At 41.4% G+C, this 21,641-nt stretch overlaps 1 protein-coding gene across 1 annotated transcript in view; it reads right to left on the bottom strand.

Moving 5' to 3' along the window:
* Window positions 1-1,213: 1,213 nt before the first annotated feature.
* Window positions 1,214-21,641, bottom strand: part of LOC144607934 (ski oncogene-like) — a 163,759-nt gene continuing 143,331 nt past the window's right edge. The window contains exons 3-7 of the mRNA XM_078425084.1: window positions 21,000-21,124; window positions 19,735-20,003; window positions 18,774-19,072; window positions 11,601-11,831; window positions 1,214-5,617 (exon numbers count right to left, since the gene is read on the bottom strand). Of these exons, the coding sequence (XP_078281210.1) occupies window positions 5,429-5,617; window positions 11,601-11,831; window positions 18,774-19,072; window positions 19,735-20,003; window positions 21,000-21,124 (1,113 nt within the window). The 3' untranslated portion in view covers window positions 1,214-5,428. The remainder of the gene's footprint in view (window positions 5,618-11,600; window positions 11,832-18,773; window positions 19,073-19,734; window positions 20,004-20,999; window positions 21,125-21,641) is intronic.

Raw genomic sequence — 21,641 nt, 5'->3', positions numbered from 1 at the left:
GCCTACAAACACGGAATGGTGGCCAAGATTTCTACGTGGACTGGAATGAAGGAGCAGTTTTCCTTCCTTGCAAAGAAATGCCGAGGCCATTAAAAAAAGAATGCTTTGTCTGACAGGGTTTCTGTAAAGTTTGGGGACACAGGAGACTGCAGATGCTGTAATCTTCAGCAAAAGACTAAGTTCTGGAGGAATTCCACAGGTCAGACAGCATCTGTGGAGGGTATGAACATGTGATGTTTTAGGTCGCAAGTAGATGGGTCCCAATCCGAATCGTTGCCTGTCCATACCCTCCACGGATGCTACCTGACCCGCTGAGTTCTTCCAGCATTTGTTTTGTTGCACAGAATAAAATTGATTGTTCCGGCCTTCCAGATTCATGCTTCATCAGAGCATCAGAATCCAGGACTCTCACTTTTCCATAGTGGATGGCTTAATTGTAATCATGTATTGTCTTTCCGCTGACTGGCTAGTATGCAACAAATGCTTTTCACTGTGCCTCAGTACACGTGACAATAAACTAAACTCAAACATTGCAGGAATCAGTGATAAGCTTCCCTTTCTAAGGTGCAGTTGGCAAAGGAGCTGCCAATAAAGGTTTTCAACATACTCACAAAGAATCCAGTGTTAGATCGGCCAGCAACCAACATCCTCCCATCAGTTCCAGTATCATTCGGGTGGAGAGATTGAAACCAATTATAATTCTAGTTCCCCCTACGCTATGGTGTTTAAGCTGGAATCCAGCAGTGTGCAACTTGGGTCAGTATTGAAATGTGCTCAATTGGAGTGACTTAGCGAGTCAAGCAGCATCTATGAAGAACATGGATAAGTGACGTTTCTGGTTGGGACCCTTCAGACTCTTGCCTGAAGAAGCCATGCTGCCATGCATCCTTTGAAAAACCAGACCTAACAGCCAAAACATCAAAGGTTGTCTGCACTTTTGAACAAGAGGCAAAAGAAAATTGTGGGGGTTGGAGGAACTGGGTGATCTGACACTGACTGATCTCTCTCTCTCTCTCTCTGTTTACTCTTTTTAAACTTTGTACTTGTTCAGATTGTCACCTGTACACCAGGGATCAAACACAGTTGATTTGACCTGCCCGTACCCAATGTAAAAGAAAGATATTTACATGGGTGAGTCGTCATAGATCTCAGTGGCAACGGCTGCAGAAAGATTTGGATTGTGCTAGAAAGATGCAAAACCATGTTCTGGGCAAACATTTTTTATTTATGGTAATGCCATCTATACACTGTACATTCAGTCACTGTGTTCATTGCAAACTGGTTTTGCATTGCTATTTCTTACATATCTCATCAAGTCCTTTATTTTACATGACTGGTAGGAGGGTTAAGGAGTGGAATGGTGGAGAGGAGAGGGGATGGGGCAGACAGGTACACAGCGCAGTAGATAAATAGGCCGAGCAGTTTTTTTTGTTTAGGCATTTATAAACAAGAAAGCATACATTTATTATTACATAAAAATAGTTCTAAAGATTGGAAATTAAGTTGCTTATCTTAGCAGCAGCTTACATATGAAAGAAAATCAAATATAAATATGTTGAAATGCATAGGTAATGCGACCGTGAGCCTTGCTGCTGATGTGGAGAGCACAGTAACCAGGCCCATGTACAGTGTCACTCAAGATCAACGGTTGCACATAACTGCTCATTCTTTTTTTTAATTGAAAATCATTCTTAGGAGAGTAAAAATATGACACTTAGTTTTAAGAAAAACAGCCTTAATATTGGTGGTGGAGGGGGGGCATAAAAGATTAAAGTTGAATTTATCAAACATCAAAAAGAAAGGTTGGGAGGGTGCACATAAAAGAGGAATCCTTTACTAAGTGATTCCTTTGGAGCAGTTACTGACTGCAGTAATTCAGGCAATAACACAACCCAATATAACAAGACAATATGACATAGTAAGGATCAAAAAGAAAAAAAAATATTGGAGATGAGCACAATATACACTTATAATACAGAGCATAAAATGAAAAAAGTATTTACAGGGTTTTTTTGTACACTGGCTAGTTCATAGTGAAGCAGTTTAAAATGATTACTGGGTTTTTAAGCCAATACGTCCTCTTGAATAGAAGGCTCATATCTCTTATTCAAAGCATGAGTTTGGTTTTCATAAAAAAAATCCCTTGTTGTGGTATGGACAAGAATGGCACCGGCTGACCATAAAACAATAGCAAAGGGGACAGCAGAGTCTAAACAAAGAGCGCACCATAAAATAATAGATTATTGTGTTACTGTGTGTTAAAGGATTAAATACTGCTTTATGTGTTATGTATACATTACTTAAAAAGACAACCCTTGCACGCCACACACAAAAAAAACTAACTGGTATAAAAAAATTACAAATAAAAAACTACATTAACATAAAAATATGAAAACTATTTTTATTACTGTGATCAACCCTCTTCTGTACTCTCCTTTCATCTGCATGCAAAACTCCATTAAAAAAAGATTGAACTAAAAACTATTTGAACATTTTTTCCATCAAGTAGCTCTGGACATTATTGGTGCAAAAACCCAGTTGTAGTTAGCTGCCCCTCAGATATAAAGCATTATTGCTGAAGAATGTATTCATTTTTTAAAAAAATTCCTGAATTTTTTTTTGTTGCCTTTTATCCCCCCAACTATTTGAAACTTTTGTATTAAAGTAACATAAATCATCACTCCCGACTGAACAATAAGCCGCTTACAAAAAGAACACAGAACAGAAAGACATCTTCTGCCAGGGGAGTCAGTGCTGTCATTGCACTGGCCCTCCTGCTTTGCATTACTGTATCAAACAAGGAAAAGTCAATAAAACATCATATGAGACACCAAGAAAGAGAATAATGACATATAAGGCTGATTTTTTTGCATATTATATAAACATAAAACCCTTTAAATATACAAGTTTTAATGCCCATTAAAGAGTACTGTATGGTAGAAATATTGTAACTCCATGCATATGAAAGATATCGAGTCTTCCTATTACAAAAACAGATAAAGCAGAAATATCCCACATAATTGCATAAGCGTGATCTATGTTCCGTTTACATTGCACTTGTAACAGGGGAATTGTTATGTATTTGTGTTAAAAGTTTTGTATTCGCTAAAGCGGATCTGGATCCCATTGTGTAGCGCGGTTATCACAATCCACTGTTGCAGCCTTAAAAATGGTTACAATGTTCACCCCATTTCCTCCAGATTTTTTCTTTACATCGTACACACCCCTCAAGTCTGGAGATGCCCTCTCAACGCTTCCAAATTTTAGCTTTCACTTGTACCTAAATTCTGAAGACCTGCGTCGTAGTCTCACAGTAACAATGGCGATTATACTGGATTCATGCAGAATAGTTTAAAACACTTTTTTTTTTTGTTGCTTTTATTCATTCCGTGTGATAAATATATTTTTTATCCTTATTAATGAAACACAGCAGCAAGTGTCTTTTAAGTATTAAGAGAGAAAACATTAATGTAGTTTACACCAGAGCATTCTACTAACATCAGATTACAAGATCTTATTGGGTTCTGGCCTTCATGTCAGATAACGCAGCGTGCATGATGTATATATTGTGTCATCATTGTTTCAACCAACCCCACCCCACACCATTCAACATCTGAGGCAGGTACATGGACTGCTGGCAGGACAAGCCAAGGTGGGCAGCTCAGTGTGTTTGGCTTTATGCCATGTTCTTCACTTTGGATGGAAGAGGTGTCTGTACATGGACTATCTTCTTGCATTGTCAGTGAGAGAATGTAATAGTCTTACAGTGGACAGTGGGGGGTGAGGGGTTTATTGTGGAAGAATTTTGGAGAGAGTTAGAGGCAGGGGACGGAAAAACGCAGTCAACCAGCAAAATCAAAATGACTGTTTTCTTTAATGGTACAGTTCAGATGCATCTGGTAGTAAATCTAGACGTCTGAATAAAGAATTGAGATAGTTCACATAACCAAAACAAGGCCCAGAACCATACCACCCCCAGAGAAAGTGAACTAAAACACATCAGTCTTCTGTGTCAAGAAGAATTCAGAGTGAAGCCAGATTTGTTCGTGCAGAAGTTGTGACAAAGTGAATTTTGCTATAACGCAGTATGTTTAAAGCCAGTAATCGTGTCACCTATACACACATGCATGCATGCGCATAGGTATCTGACTAAGCAAGGTACCCAATTGATCCTGTACTCTGTAAATGTTAGTTCAGCATACACAATGAATCATTGAACAGTACAATGCGGAAAAAAAAAAAAAAAAATCCCGAATAAAAGATACAATAATATTGATGAACAAAAGAGCTCTGTAAATACTGTGAACAGAGAAATGCAGCTGGTACAAAGTGCTGCTGTGGTAAAATTTACTAAATTTTGCAAAACATATTTTGGAATGGTGTCCCAATTATACTGGATTTTCTTCTGTTGCTTGTAATCTCTTAACAACTGTCCCAGTTTTCTTTGTGATATTTCTCTCTCTCCATCCATTTGCTTCTTTCACTGAAGTGTTCTGGAGTTAGAATCACATTGTGATAACATCTCTCAAACAAAAATAAAACCAAAAAACATTTCAAGTCTTTCCAGAGAATGCTCTGTTGCTGATAAGGCCAAGCAAGTATTTGACATCCCCTGAAAATAATCCAGCTGAAAATAATCCAACTAAAAACGGAGTTGGTGGCTGGGGAGGGTGGGAAGGGAGGAAACAAAAAAGTATTTGAAAGGCTCCATGAGCTATTTATCTTTTTCTTAAAAGGAGGGATGTTGCAGTAAAGTTGTTCCATGGCTTCCGATTTGACTCATGGTGCTCTCTAAATCAAGAGGAAAAGAAGTGGAGAGCAACAGCAGTAACAACAGCGGCCAATCCTGGGAAAAGCACAGGGACGTGTCAAGGAGAAAGCGAGTTGTCAGAACGACTGCACATCTTTCAAACTTGGTTTAAAATTGTCATCTGTTTTCAAAACAGTTTGTCTTTGTTTCTGTACTTCAATAGCTTATTACAAAAGTAGAATTTGAAGAGTTCTGTAAATTAACCAGAGAAAGCACTGACTACCCTCCCTGCCCTTTTGTTTTGTTCCTCCTCCCTTTTATTTTATTTGGTACAATATTAGACAGACTTCCAGGAGTCCTGTACATCATGTGACGAGTTGTAGAAAAAAACCCTTAAGTAGCAGAGAAGAAATCCTCGGTGCTGTCACTAACCGTATTAAAGTATTTCAGAAAGCGTCGAGTATCTGAGTCTGGCAGGATGGCAGACACATGTTTCCTGTGCTGTACTGTGTCATCAGGGGACGGGAGTTTCAGTGGGTGTGTCTGAAGTAACATTCTTTCTCCGAAAACAACCAACTCGTATCCTCCGTGTGTATGTGTGAATATATACGCATACGTTCACACAAACACACGCGCAGCCAAACACACACACACGCGCGCAGTTTTGTGTATTTTCTTTTAAATCTCACTGTCTTTTGAGAGCACTTTGCTGGAGGTGGAGTGGCTTGGTTTCAGCCAGAGTTGTTCCTGAAGCTCTTTCACCATTTTTTCCAAGTGTTCCCGTGCCTCTCGTTCTCGCAGCAGGTCTGCCCGCAACTGCTCCCGATCCGCCTCGGCATGCTGCAACTTCACCTGCAGCTCCTCAATCTGAAAAGCAAAATAAGATGCTGTATTAACGAGCTTCCACAAAAAAACGGACTATTGCATTTCAAAAGGTTGCACTGCAGAGCTGAAGCTCATGCAAGGGTGGAAGAACATTGTTAGCATCCATGGGTTTTAAAAATGAACATATTAATTGACAATAGACAATGGGTGCAGGAGTAGGCCATTCGGCCCTTCGAGCCAGCACCGCCATTTAATGTGATCATGGCTGATCATTCTCAATCAGTACCCCGTTCCTGCCTTCTCCCCATACCCCCTGACTCCGCTATCCTTAAGAGCTCTATCTAGCTCTCTTTTGAATGCATTCAGAGAATTGGCCTCCACTGCCTTCTGAGGCAGAGAATTCCACAGATTCACAACTCTCTGACTGAAAACGTTTTTCCTCATCTTCGTTCTAAATGGCCTACCCCTTATTCTTAAACTGTGGCCCCTGGTTCTGGACTCCCCCAACATTGTCCAACCCCTTAATAATCTTATACGTTTCGATAAGATCCCCTCTCATCCTTCTAAATTCCAGTGTATACAAGCCTAGTCGCTCCAGTCTTTCAACATATGACAGTCCCGCCATTCCAGGAATTAACCTAGTAAACCTACGCTGCACGCCCTCAATAGCAAGAATATCCTTCTTCAAATTTGGAGACCAAAACTGCACACAGTACTCCAGGTGCGGTCTCACTAGGTCCTGTACAACTGCAGAAGGACCTCTTTGCTTCTATACTCAACTCCTCTTGCTATGAAGGCCAACATTCCATTGGCTTTCTTCACTGCCTGCTGTACCTGCATGCTTCCTTTCAGTGACTCTGATAATGACCATTAAATTATAACAGACTAAGAAGAGAGTTTTAGAGCAAGTCCTATGTGGTACCATTAGCTTCCTTCCAGCATCACCCTCACCGAGGGTCATGGTCTTCTCCTTTCTTATCTTTGTTCCAATCTCACAAAAATCAAAAATATTTCCCTTCCAAAACTCCATACGAACACTGCCCAATCTATTAGTGTATTTTAACTGCTCTATTACCATTCTTTACTCATAGTTCCTAGCACTTAAGGCTTCTAATGAAGTCAAGCTGATTGCTCCGTATCCTCTCTAACTTCCTCCTTCTGTCGCCACTATTTTGGAAACTGGAATTTTGGAAGTTGACAATGAGTACATCACTAACATCATCACCAATTACTTCAAAACCCAGGTCATCAAGTCCTGGGAATTACAGGTTTCAGTCCACAGAAATTCCCTGATGCTATTTTATATTTCTTTATTTGCTCTGGATTTTGTATCGCTCTCACTAACCTTTTCCTTTTTACATGATTTTACAACTTATTCTATATTTTACTTTCCCATTCTTCATCAACGTCTTGGACTTCCTTTGCTGCATTCTGAAATGTTCGCAACATCAGAAGCAACATTAAAAACCCTTTTCCTGTCATAGGGTCACAGAGTCATATAAAATGAAAACAGGCTCTTCATCCCACTGAGTCCCACATCACCATCTAGCAGCATTCATGCTAATCCTACACTAATCCCATTTTTTGTTCTCCCCACAGTCCCAGCAACTCCTCCCAGATTCTGCCACTCACCTACACGACAGGATCAATTTACAGTGGCCAAGTAGTCAGCCAACCCATATGTCTGTGGGATGTGGGAAAAAACTGGAGCAGCAGGAAGAAACAAACATAGTCACTGGGAGATCGTGCAAACTGCACATAGTCAGCACTGGATTGAAGTGGGGTGTTTAGAGCTGTGAGTGGCATCTGTAATAGGCACACGAATTTTAACTTCTTTCAGCCACAGGTGTACAACTTTACCTGAGGCTTTTGCATCCTGAAAGGATGTAGACGTTGCAAATTATATATGAATTAACTGTTGGCCATTGATGGTTTCACTCTTCCCCAAAGGTTCTCTAACCATCAGAAGACACAGAGTGCTGGAGTAGCTCAGTGGGCCAGGCAGTATCTCAGGAGAACATGGATAGGCCTTCCAGGCTTTTGTAAACCAGCATCTTATGTTCCTATTTCTCTAACTGTAATATTATTAGCTAATTAATTCCACAATACTGGATTCGAAATAACTTATCCCAGGGTTGGTGTATCTCAGTGGTACTGTGGGGAGTAATTGCAGCAGTATAGTTTTGATGAAAAATCGTCAACTTTACTCTGTTTTTCTCTCCAGAGATGCTTCCTGACCCACAGAGTGTTTCCAGAAATATTCTTTTTTATTTCACTTGGTGAAATTCTGAACAACCTTGTTGTAGAAATGAAGGCTTAGATTTATGTTTAGCACAAATGTAACTATAATTTGATGAATAAAAGTGTTGCAATGTAATGTAGGTACACTCCAATGCATGGTATGCTGCTAAGATGAACATGAGTTCAAGGTACTCCCCTTATTAATTTTATTTTAGAAATTCTGAGTAGTAAAGTCCCTGACAGATGATTCCTACTGAAGGGCCATAATCACATTAATCAGCTATAAACAGATAAGCCATTTATATTTTTGAGGTTCAAAACTGATAATATTTTAGTAAGCATTTAATTGAAAAGGAATGATTATGTTCTAGGGGTGCCATAGAATTTGCTTGTCTTGGCGTTCACAAGGTAATTTCAGCATTTGAAATAACTTAAAGAGTGTAGGAAGGATCTGCAGATGCTGGTTTACACCAATGATAGACACAAAATGCTGGAGTTACTCAGCGGGATAGGCAGCATCTCTGGAGAGAAAGAATGGGTGACGTTTCGGGTCGAGACCCTTCTTCAGAATAAGAGTCAGCAGAGAGGGAAATAATTTTCCCTGTGTAGGAAATTAATCTATTTTCACAAACGTGAAGAAGAGATAAAGGAGACGAGGCTGATGAAAAATTAAAATGCACCAAATTCATTCTGACATACTCGTCCTAGCCCAGTTAACAGCTTCAGCTTAAGTCGTCTTTGGACTCTTGTTAGCTGCTTTCCCACCCCCTCTTCACCTGCTATATTTACCAAGTTCCCTCTCACAGAAGATAATTTATTTGTCGGAGAAGTGTAATTGGCTTCAACTGAGAACACTAGTGGAGTATAATGAACAATCCTCAGCACAGCTCAGCTATAACTAGAGGTCAGGTTTATGCCTGAGCACTCGAGCATCGCAAGTCTGACAACTACATCTTAATTAAAGACAGCAGCCAATGCAACATGTGGAAGAAATAGGTGAAAATTGTACTATGAAGAGATGACAGAAAACCTTAAGTGTTGCTGACACGTGCAGATAATGTCAGGGAAGTCACCACTGGAATATTTCATCTCTCTCCTAATTTTGCTTTATTGTTATTTCCCCGTTCATTTGGAGCACACATCATTGCCCACCCAAACTAGAGAAAGCAGGCTGCCACTGCTCTGTGAGCAGCTCTTAGGAAGCATGTAGTTAGTAGACAAGCCATGCGTCCCTTCTCCCTATCGACATGCTGCCCTCCCTCCAACTCCTCGCTTTGGAGCCACCGTCGCTTCAACAGCCAAAAAACAATAACCCGACCCTTATGGCGGCACAGAGCTGCTGCCTCACAGTGCCAGAGACCCGGGTCCGATTCTGACTACAGGTGCTGTCTGTGCAGAGTTTCTACAATCTCCCCTGTGACCGCATGGGTTTTCTCCGTGTGCTCCGGTTTCCTCCCACATTCCAAAGGCGAGCGGGTCTGTAGGTTAATTGTCTTTTGTAAATTGCCTCTAGAACTCGGGTGATTGATTGTCGGCATGGACTCGGTGGGTCTGTTTCCACGCTGTATCTCTAAACTAAACTACACAAGCATCTCCCTTTCAGTAAAACTTTAACATCGCCTATCCTATCCATTTTCTCCGAGGTGCTGCCTGACCTGCTGAGTTACTCCAGCACTTTGTGTTCATGGAGTAGAGGGTGTTTTGAATGGTGATTCGATTGTAAAAGGTTTCACACTGCTGTGATGGTGGTTTCAACACATTTTACACCTAAAGACACACAATGTCATTTGATTGTTTCACTAGCTAAAACCCTGTGAAAATGTCACATTAGAAACAATGACACCATCGCAAGAATGGTCCTGACCCGAAACGTCACCCATTCCTTCTCTCTAGAGATGCTGCGTGTCTCGCTGAGTTACTCCAGTTTTTTGTGTCTATCTTTGTTTTAAACCAACATCTGCAGTTCCTTCCTACACACACCATCCCCCATGACGGCTATAATGTCTCACCTAAATGAAAAAAGTGTGTTCCTATTACACTGCACTGCTTGGGTGCAGCAAGGTTAGGTCCGCCCTGTCCCTGAACCAGAACGTACTGCAGCCAACGCCCCTATTGCAGTTCCCACTCAGCTTTGTTTAGTCTGCCAGAGTAATTCTCTGCAACTTCTCCTGATGTTGAAACGGAAGTCTACATCATTTCCTCTTCCTTCACTTGATTGTTGATGTCTTGAATCTGCGAGACTTTCCCTGTTCTTAATCTTCCTGCCCAATTTTGGAAGTGGAGAAGTATTGTTGAATCTTGCAAACTTAACCCTTTCCCACTCCTCCATACAGAAACTGACATGGAGTTACTATTGCTAGTGCAATATAGTGAACTCCATGTCTAATCTCCTACTTCTGAAGTGCAGTAGCTGTTGTTATACTGATGTTTTCACATTATAGGCAACTTGTTTCTGTATCATAGAGTCCATATTGATACAGTGTGGAAACAGGCCCTTCGGTCCAACTTGCCCTCACTGGCAAACATTTGTCCCACCTGCCAGCATTCGGTCCATATCCCTCCAAACCTGTCCTATCCATGTACTTGTCTAACTGCTTCTTAAATGTTGGTCCCTGCCACAACAACCTCATCTGGTAGCTTGTTCCATACATCCACCACGCTTTGTGTGAAAAAGTTACCCCTCAGATTCCAATTAAATCTTTTCCCCTTCACCTTAAACCTATGTCCTCTGGTCCTCAATTCACCTACTCTGGGCAAGAGACTCTGTGCATCTACCCGATCTATTCCTCCATCTACCCGATCTATTCCTATCAGTTTAGTGAAATTCAACAAGTAACTGCATACATAATAGACAAGATTAATTTTGGTAAAGCAACATAGTGCATCGATGTTATACACCTAACCGTGCGACAAAATCAGGATTATAACTCGCATCTGTTCAAAACTATGAACTTGTGGAGAAGGCAGCGCAACGGTTATGTTACATTGGATAAGGAGGCTTCAAGGATGCTTGGTTAATAAACTGAATATGAAATTTTGGAAATGAAAACTGCCACCCTTCTCCCTGTACCAGGACACCTCGGTGCTAACCATGACAATTCACAGTTTGAGATGATCAAACTTGCTCGGACTTGGAACTGGGAAGGACAGTTGCCATTTGCAGCTCCCCTGTCATAATGACATTAATGCAGATGCAAAGGTGGCCCTGAACCAACACCACTGTCTGCAGGTTCGGACTGTATGGCCAAATTTAGGCTGCAAGCAGAAAAGCAGTGAACGTCTTCACTTCAGTCTGATTCAGCTTTATGGCTACCATTCAAAAAGGTGCTGGATCACTTTGAGGAAATGTAACCCAGCATTGGTTACGGGGAGAGGCAGGAGAATGGGGTTATGAGGGATAAATAGATTGGCCATGATCGAATGGTGTAGCAGACTCGATGGGCTGAATGGCATAATTCTGCTCCTATGTCTTATGGAAATCACATCTTGCATTCTGCACCCCATCTCCCCGAACTCAGCCTCTAATTCTGCCATATCTCTCACATCACTGACCATTGAGGTGTATCTTATGTTCACAACCAGGACACCCTCTGCCCAGCACATTTTAGTTAACCTCTTGCAATTATTAAGATTTTGGCTTTCCTGTTCTCATAACCCAAATTATCAGTCACCACATGATACAATGGCAAAGCAGTACTTTTGCAATGTACAACAGTGTCAAGCTGTGAGTTCTGTATTTATGCATGGAGCATGACACTGAGCTCAGTCACTTCAGCAGACCTACCTGTGCCGAATACTTAATCCTCAGTCTCCCAGCCTCACAGCCTTTATCGCAGACCCTGATTTGTTTCGCTTGTTCCAGTTCACGCTTTAGCCTTATCCGAGACTCATTTGCCTCTTTCATTTTCTTCTCGTTCTCTGTGCGAAGACGTTCTATCTCCTTTCGCAAGTTGCGCTTGGCCTCTGTGGCTTCACGTAGTTTCTCCTTCTTGGCCACACGGAGAAATTCAAGTTCCTGCAAAGCCATGATGCGTGGAAGATTCAGTTAAGTGGAATTTGAAAGACGCCGAACAATTTGTAAATGAGTGTTTCCATAAATACAGCATTCAGTAGTGAAACTGCTGTCACGTGCTAGTCAGAGTAGGAATAGGAGGATATTTCAGATGAATACGTGGCTTGAAAAATGGTGCAAGGGGGAGGGATTCAAAATTTTAGGACATTGGAACCAGTTCTGGGAGAGGTGGGACCAGTACAAACAGGACGGTCTGCACCTGAGCTGGAATGGAACCAATGTCCTAGGGGGAGTGTTTGCTAGTGCTGTCGGGGAGGATTTAAACTAATGTGGCAGGGGGATGGGAGCAGGAGCAGAGAGACAGAGGCGTGTAAAATGAGGGTAGAAGCAACAGGTAGCAAGGTGAAAAGTAAAAGTGGTAGGCAGACAAATCCAAGGCAAAAATAAAAAAGGGCCACTTTTCAACATAATTGTATAAGGGGTAAGTGTTGTAAAAACAAGCCTGAAGGCTTTGTGTCTCAATGCAAGGAGTATACGTAATAAGGTAGATGAATTAAATGTGGAGATAGTTATTAATGATTATGATATAGTTGGGATTACGGAGACATGGCTCCAGGGTGACCAAGGCTGGGAGCTCAACATCCAGGAATATTCTATATTCAGGCGGGATAGACAGAAAGGAAAAGGAGGTGGGGTAGCGTTACTGGTTAGAGAGGAGATTAAAGCAGTGGAAAGGAAGGACATTAGCTTGGAGGAAGTGGAATCGATATGGGTAGAGCTACGAAACATTAAGGGGCAGAAAACGCTAGTGGGAGTTGTGTACAGGCCACCTAACAGCAGTAGTGAGGTTGGGATGGCATCAAGCAGGAAATTAGAAATGCATGCACTAAAGGTGCAGCAGTTATAATGGGTGACTTCAATCTACATATAGATTGGGTGAACCAAACTGGCAGGGGTGCTGAGGAAGAGGATTTCTTGGAATGTTTGAGAGATGGTTTTCTAAACCAACATGTCGAGGAACCAACGAGAGAACAGGCCATTCTAGACTGGGTATTGAGTAATGAGGAAGGGTTAGTTAGCAGTCTTGTTGTGCGAGGCCCCTTGGGCAAGAGTGATCATAATATGGTAGAGTTCTTCATTAGGATGGAGAGTGACAAAGTCGATTCAGAAACAAGTGTTCTGAACTTAAAGAAAGGTAACTTTGAGGGTATGAGGCGTGAATTGTCCAAGATAGACTGGCGATTGATGCTGAAAGGGTTGACGGTGGACATGCAATGGAAGGCATTTAAAGGTCGCATGGATGAACTACAACAAGTGTTCATCCCAGTTTGGCAAAAGAACAAACCAGGAAAGGTAGTGCATCCGTGGCTAACAAGGGAAATCAAGGATAGTATTAAAACAAAAGATGAAGCATACAGATCAGCCAGAAAAAGTAGCATACCAGAGGACTGGGAGAAATTCAGAGTCCAGCAGAGGAGGACAAAGGGCTTAATTAGGAAAGGGAAAATAGACTATGAGGGAAAACTGGCAAGGAACATAAAAACAGACTGCAAAAGCTTTTATAGATATGTCAAGAGAAAAAGATTAGTTAAGGCAAATGTAGGTCCCTTGCAGTCGGAAACAGGTGAATTGATCATAGGGAACAAGGAGATGGCAGACCAATTGAACAAATACTTTGGTTCTGTCTTCACTAAGGAAGACATAAACCGTCTGCCGGAAATAGCGGGGGACCGGTGGTCTAATGAGATGGAGGAACTGAGGGAAATCCAGGTTAGTCGGGAAGTGGTGTTAGGTAAATTAAATGGATTAAAGGCAGATAAATCCCCAGGGCCAGATAGGCTGCATCCCAGAGTGCTTAAGGAAGTAGCCTCAGAAATAGTGGATGCATTAGTGATAATTTTTCAAAACTCTTTAGATTCTGGAGTAGTTCCTGAGGACTGGAGGGTAGCTAATGTAACCCCACTTTTTAAAAAGGGAGGGAGAGAGAAAACAGGGAATTATAGACCAGTTAGCCTAACATCGGTAGTGGGGAAAATGCTAGAGTCAGTTATTAAAGATGTGATAGCATCACATTTGGAAAGTGGTGAAATCATCGGACAAAGTCAGCATGGATTTACCAAAGGCAAATCATGTCTGACGAATCTTATAGAATTTTTCGAGGATGTAACTAGTAGAGTGGATAAGGGAGAACCAGTCGATGTGTTATATCTGGACTTTCAGAAGGCCTTCGACAAGGTCCCACATAGGAGATTGGTGTACAAACTTAAAGCACACGGTATTGAGGGTTCAGTTTTGAGGTGGATAGAAAATTGGCTGGCGGACAGGAAGCAAAGAGTAGGAATAAACGGGTCCTTTTCGGAATGGCAGGCAGTGACTAGTGGGGTACCGCAAGGCTCAGTGCTGGGACCCCAGTTATTTACAGTGTATATTAATGATTTGGACGAGGGAATTGAATGCAACATCTCTAAGTTTGCGGATGACATAAAGCTGGGTGGCAGTGTTAGCTGCGAGGAGGATGCTAGGAGGCTGCAGAGTGACTTGGATAGATTAGGCGAGTGGGCAAATGCATGGCAGATGCAATATAATGTGGATAAATGTGAGGTTATCCACTTTGGCGGCAAGAACAGGAAAGCAGAGTATTACCTGAATGGTGACCGATTGGGAGAAGGGGAGATGCAACGTGACCTGGGTGTCATGGTGCACCAGTCATTGAAAGCAAGCATGCAGGTGCAGCAGGCAGTGAAGAAAGCGAATGGTATGTTGGCATTCATAGCAAGAGGATTTGAGTTTAGGAGCAGGGAGGTTCTGCTGCAGTTGTACAGGGCCTTGGTGAGACCGCACCTGGAGTATTGTGTGCAGTTTTGGTCTCCTAACCTGAGGAAAGACGTTCTTGCCTTAGAGGGAGTACAGAGAAGGTTCACCAGATTAATCCCTGGGATGGCGGGACTTGCATATGAGGAAAGACTGGATAGACTGGGCTTGTACTCGCTGGAATTTAGAAGACTGAGGTGGGATCTTATAGAAACATATAAAATTCTTAAGGTGTTGGAGAGGCTAGATGCGGGAAGATTGTTCCCGATGTTGGGGGAGCCCAGAACCAGGGGTCACAGCTTAAGGATAAGGGGGAAGTCTTTTAGGACCGAGATGAGAAAACATTTCTTCACACAGAGAGTGGTGAGTCTGTGGAATTCTCTGCCACAGAAGGTAGTTGAGGCCAGTTCATTGGCTATATTTAAGAGGGAGTTAGATGTGGCCCTTTTTGCTAAAGGGATCAGGGGGTATGGAGAGAAGGCAGGTACAGGCTATTGAGCTGGATGATCAGCCATGATCATATTGAATGGCGGTGCAGGCTCGAAGGGCCGAATGGCCTACTCCTGCACCTTTTTTCTATGTTTCTATGTCTCCAAACTTCCAGGTTATTTTCCTATTTTTTATGTAATATTCCCATTGTTTCATATTTTAAGTAGCATAGATCATGGTGTATAGCCAAAATAATGAGATGAAGCAAAAATAAATAAATCTGTTTTTACAAAGAAAAATATCAGATGTCTGTGTTTTCTTGCTTTTTTTGTGACTTTTTTCAAGCAGGATTTCCATCAAATCCGTAGGCTAATTTATACCAGAAAGATTACATTAATTTTGGAATTAAATAACTCTATATAAGCCAAATTTCTATTATGCTTATGATTTTGATGATTTATCACCTGATTAGATGGTTTTCTGATGCCCCAAGTTTTTGCAGCACAACGTGAGGAGCAGTATCCATTTGGTCACGTGTGAAATGTGTGAATTAAAAGCAGAGTAACCGTTTTTTAATTTATTGTTTAAAAAAAAAATTGTTTCTTTTATGTTTAAGCTTTCCATTGAAATATTTAATAATGAATAGAACTTGAAATCATGAAATAAAAATCTAGTTTGCTGTTAGTGATCTGTCCCTCCCGTTTTTTGACGTTGTCAATGCTATAACATTTTTTTTTGCACGTTGCGATTAACAAAAAATTTCAAACAACGCGGTTGTAATGACCCTGATCTGAACTACGGGCCTCGAGGTGGGTTACGTGCCGACATTTTGTAAGGGAGCTTAGAAATCAGTATAAGAGATAGTGTCCCAGTGGTCACGTTGTGGGCACGCTGTGCTCTGAATAACACTGTGTTCACTTTTTTTACACGGAACCATTGGTTAGTAAAAATCTTTTTGCACTTTTTTGTTCTTTTCTCGTAAATGTTGCTTCTTGTTTACTATAGAAATTTTAAAAATTCCATTAAACGTTCATTGCTTTTTGCTGTGTTGTTGTAAAGTGTGTGCAATGTAGCGAAGGGAATTGAAAGTGATCTGATCACAGATAACGCCATGTCTCGTTGAAAGTATGCTTCTGTCTACACAGATGCTTTTGGTTCTGGGCAAATTTTGAGTAAATTAACATTGAATTCGATGAAAGGTTATTATGTTAATTCTCATTCATGTATATTTTAAAAATAAATAAATTATAAATTTTAAAAAAATCTCATTTTTGTTTCAAATTTTGAAAGTATTAAATTTTGGACCATTTTGATCACAATTTAGCTCAAAAGGATCATCCATAGGCCCATTTTTAATGCTTTGGTATTTTATTATAATTTAATAACTTTCAATTTAGCCACCCATGTCACAAGTTGGTACCCTAATTTACGGCAACACCCAAGTGTAGTTTTCTAACGTGACCCATCATTCTTTGTAAATTCCTTTCTTAAAAACGTTCATATCAACACAAAGATGCCTTCTTCCCTTGTGAATCACATGCATTAGGCATGATCCAGATGACTATTTTCTTGCTATTTTCAGTTCTGTGTCTGGAGTCCAGAGGCATTATACTGATTGGCAGCCATGACTGCCATTTAATCTAAAAGAGCTTTTATGTTGAAAACAAGGCTCAAAGCAGTGATTAAAAATCATATCGAAGAAGTACAAGGGCTGTGTTCTGCTTTATGCTGGCCTTTGTACTACTGGAGAACCAATAGTTTAGAATTAATTTTACAATCTGGCAATTATTTGTTTAAGAAGGGAAGTAGAGAGAATCCAGGGAGTCAATGAGCCTCATGTCAGTGGTAGAGAAGTTATTCGAGAGGATTCTTCACAGTAAGATTTACTCCCATTTGGAAGAGACTTTGCTAACTAGGGACAGTCAGCATGGCTTTGTTGGTTGTAGGTCGTATTTTACTAACTTGATTGAGTTTTTTGGGGAGGTGACAAAGGTGGTTGATGAAGATAGGGCGGTGGATGTTGTCTACATGGATTTTAGTAAGGCATTTGATAAAGTCCCTCGCGGTAGGCCGATCCAGAAGATTAGGATGTATGGCATCCACAGTGACTTGGTCATATGCATTAAGAACTGGCTTACTGATTGAAGGGTTGTGGTGGAAGGACAATATTCGGGCTGGAGGTCTATGCCCAATAGAATTCTGCAGGGATCTGTGCTGGGACCCTTGCTTTTTGTCATTATATATGTATATGTGTATATATATATATATATATTTATATATATAATATATATATATATACACACACAACTTGGTCGTAAATGTAGATGGGTTGGTTAGTAAATTTGCATCACCAATATTGCTGGGGGTCACAGACTGTGAGGATGGCTGTCAGGGTATACAGCGGGATATAGATCAACTACAAGAATGAGCAGAGAAATGGTAGATGGGGTTTAATCTGAGTAAGAGTGAGCTGTTGCACTTTGGGAGCTTGAATGTAAGGGGAGAATAAACAATTAATCGTATGACTCTTAACAGCAATGATGTACAGAGATCTTGGGGTTCAGGCCCATAACTCCCTGAAAGTGGCAACACGAGTAGGTAGAATGGTAGAATAGTAAAGAAGGCATATGGTATGCTTGCTTTCATAGGTCGGGGCAATGAGTATAAGAGTCATGAAGTCATGTTGCAGGTTATACAACCGTGGTTAAGCCGCATTTGGAGTATTGCCTGCAGTTCAAATCGCTCCATTATAGGAAGCATATGAAGGCTTTGGAGAGGGTGCAGATGAGGTTCACCAGATTGAAGCTTGGATTAGAGAGTATTAGTTGTAAGGAAAGGTTGAATAGACTTGGATTGTTTTCTTTGTGAGGAGATCTGATAGAAGTATATAAAATTACGAGAAGCATAGGTGGAGTAGACAGTGAAAACCTTCTTCCCCAGGGTGGAAATATCAAAGACTACAGTTTTAAGGTTAGAGGAGCAAAGTTTAAAGTCTTTATGTTCTTTGAGAAGTGTGGGGCAAGTTTTATTTACACAGGGGGTGGTGAATGTCTGGAACATGCTGCCAGGGATGGTGGTGGGGGCAGATACGATAGTGGCTTTTAAGAGGCTTTTATATAGGCTCATAGATAAACAGGGAATGGAGGGATTAAGATAAATATGCTCCTGGCTATTCTTAGCCATGTTCTATTTTATTAATATCCAAATATATGATGGATTACAGCAGACTAGACTGAACAGGTGGGGATATGGAGAAATGAGAGACACTTCCAGATGCAAGTCTGGACACGGTGAGTATGAATTTCTGTTGATAGGTGAACTCATTCCTGTCGCAGGTGCCAACTTAAAGGCCTACTTTCTTCTCAGCCCTTTCACATTTCAGCCAAACGAGATCGTTTGTTTGTAAGGGCTTTTATAATTAATACTCCCTTGTTTCTCGTTCATAGAAATGCAGTCCTTGCTAATTAATTTTGAGGGCCACAAGTTTGGAACTTGCATAAACCAAGCCTCCACAGTGGAGAATGAAACAGTAAAACTGATATTTACAATCATCAATCCATCCACATAACTTAATTGGTTGTTTATATGTCAGTTGCTAATCTACCTGATGACCGCTAATGTAGGGGTGCACCAAGTTAGCTAATTTAATCTATTTTTTTCTGTCATGGAATACAATCTTTCTTCTCATGCACTTTCTTATCTCACCTGCTGCAAACTGCGCTTGGCTTGCAAAGCAGCAGTCAGCTTTTCCTCTTGTTTCACTCGCATCTTTATGATTTCATGTAAGAATTTCTCCTTTGCCTCCTTGGTGTCAATTCCAACATCCAAGGCCTGTCTTAACTGTTCTAGCTCCACTTCCAGTCCACCGTTGTGGGTCTCTGTGTGACCTGAAGTCTCAAGGTTTCCGCTGGATGCGACCTGGACCCCAGGTGAGCTCAGATCCTTTGCTGATGAGCCAGATGAAGTGAAGGAAGGAGAAGAAAGTGATGACAATGACGATGTGACTGTAGAAAGGAAGAAAAAAATTGCATTATTGCTCGTGCATGGATAATCGTACCTGACACGATTTCTCCTTGTGGTCACTTTTTCATTTGGGAAACAGGGCACTGGTTGGGACAGATGAGCTGGCTCAAAGATTGTTGATTTTTACCTCTTCCTAAACTCCCTGCAGTACAAATTAAACCCTGCCCCAGAAAGAAGGAAGGAAAGCTGTCTACACCAAAGTGACTTTGTCATACTTGTTTTAAAAACTTCCATCACAGGAGTGACGTGGTAGTGCAGCGGTAGAGTTGCAGCCTTACAGTGCCAGAAACCAGAGTTCTATCATGATTATGGGTGCTGCCTATATGGCGTTTTTACTCCAAAGATATACAGGTTTGTAGATTAATTGGCTTGGTATAATAGTAAATTGTCCCCAGTGTATGTAAGATAGTTAGTGTGCAGGGATCACTGGTCGGTGCAGACTCAGGGGGCCGAAAGGCCTGTTTCCACACTGTATCTCTAAACTAAACTAAACTACAGTATGTAAAACCAATCAGCCCTGACTCTAGAGCTGTGCCGCAGAGGTCTGGAGGCAGTCAATTCATCAGGCTTATCGATACGGAGAGGAGTTTGGGGGTGGGGAGAGTGGGAGTAAATTTATAAGCCGTGTGTAAATTAAACTTACATCCTTCCCTGCTCTCAACTTCCACTTCAGCATCGGATTCTTTGTCTTCAGAAGGAAACGTCGTAGCAAGGGGAGCAGCTGCTTCCTGTTCAAGGCTTGATTCCGCAGTTACCCTCCTTTTCCGAGATCTGCTAACTTCATTTGGTGTCCCAATGTTCTGTGTGACGGCAGTGGCCAGTGGTGACTGTCGTCCACTCCTCTGCTGGGGCAGTGGTGTTAGTGCCACGTTTGGTGCCACTGAACTTTCGTAACTTTTGTATGCATAGAAACTATGGAGAGAGCACAAAACTATTCAGAACGGACAAGAATTAATATCCATCCTCGAAATACAATCAAATCTTACCGCCCCCACCCAAATTGGGTCATCTGCCTTTTTGTATGACTAATGTTCAGACTTCCTACCTTAAAATTGCCAAAGTGTTGGATGATAGACACAAAGTGCTCGAGTAACTCAGCGGGTCACACAGCATCTCTGGAGTAAAAGGAGAGGTAACGTTTCAGGTTGGGACCCTTCTTCAGACCCGACCCGAAACGTCGCCCATCCTTTTTCTCCAGAGATGCTGCCTGACCCACTGAGTTACTCCAGCACATTGTGTCTGTCTTTGGTATATACAGCATCTGCAGTTCCTTTTTACACAGAGTAGCAGATGAGCATATCTGCACAGAGTGCACAAGATGCCAGGCAGGAAAGGAATGGAATGACTGGGAATTGTAGAATAATACAGGAAGGAAACAGGCCCTTCGGCCGAACTTGTCCATGCTGACCAAGATGCCCAATTGATGCTCGTCCCACCTTCCCGCGTTTGGCCTATATCCCTCTGAATCTTTCCTATCCATGTACCTTCCCGAATGTCTTTTAAATGTGACATTGTACTTGCCCCTCAACTTCTTCCTCTGGTAACCTGTTTCACGTACCCACAGCCCTCTGAGTGAGAATAAAAACTGCAAAAGGATGCACAAACGGTGACATTAACTATCTTTTCTAGGCTCTAGGACTTGGGAGTGCCAATATGGTCGGATCATATGGAAGCTGCCTTCCAACTGGTCATCAGTTCTGTCCCTCAGAGAGAAGTGAATCTGAACAAACAGTTCACTTCACATAACAAACTCATTATTACAATCTTCAGAAGGAAGATGCTTCACCCCATCATTATTTAAAGCAACATGTAAACTAAGTGACAGATTCAACAATAGCTTTGCTAACATCCCTTTCAGATTTAATAAACGTGCTATTATTTCACTTTGAGCTCAGTCAGATACTGTACCTGTCTCGGGACAGTGCAGGAAGGTGAGGCAGAGATTCTTTCTCAACTGTTGAAGTGGCCGGTGACCATGGTCTGAAGGCGGAAAGTCTTTGCTGAGAATGTACACAACTGCTGCTTAGAACATTCTGCACAAAGAGAAATATTACGTTTTTTTCTTCATTTCATACAAGTTTCTTTACAATCATTCTGCATCAACTCTTTACCAACTAGATTGCCTTTTTAGCTGTCCTACTCTTCCTCCCTTCTCTCTTTAAGGTGGCAAAGTTAGGAAGCTACTTCAGAGATGCTGACAGACCTTACTGTCAATTCCTAAGTAACCAGTATTCATATCTGACTGTTGATATTTAACCATGCTGGGCACTAAAGTCTTGTACATGCATAATTACATATGTTCAAACTCAAATAAATACCCTTCAACATCAATGACCAGAACCTTGCACAAATTTTCATCTCCCTATTCAATCCAGATGCCAGGTGTAGTGTCCTTGGCAATGCTATGGCCGAAACCAGCCAATGCTGCTAAGAACAAAATGACCCATATCTCTTGGGGTCCATGTGGAAACTTAGATTAGCTCTGATTAGATGGTCCCTTTATTTTGGGAGCCCACGGACCAGCGGATTTTCCTTTGTCTATTTCTGAAA

Source organism: Rhinoraja longicauda, chromosome 30, assembly GCF_053455715.1.
Source record: "Rhinoraja longicauda isolate Sanriku21f chromosome 30, sRhiLon1.1, whole genome shotgun sequence".
NCBI classification, from domain to species: Eukaryota; Metazoa; Chordata; class Chondrichthyes; order Rajiformes; family Arhynchobatidae; genus Rhinoraja; species Rhinoraja longicauda.
The sequence above is the reverse complement of the archived record's forward strand: the minus strand, read 5'-3'. Positions and strand labels throughout refer to the sequence as shown.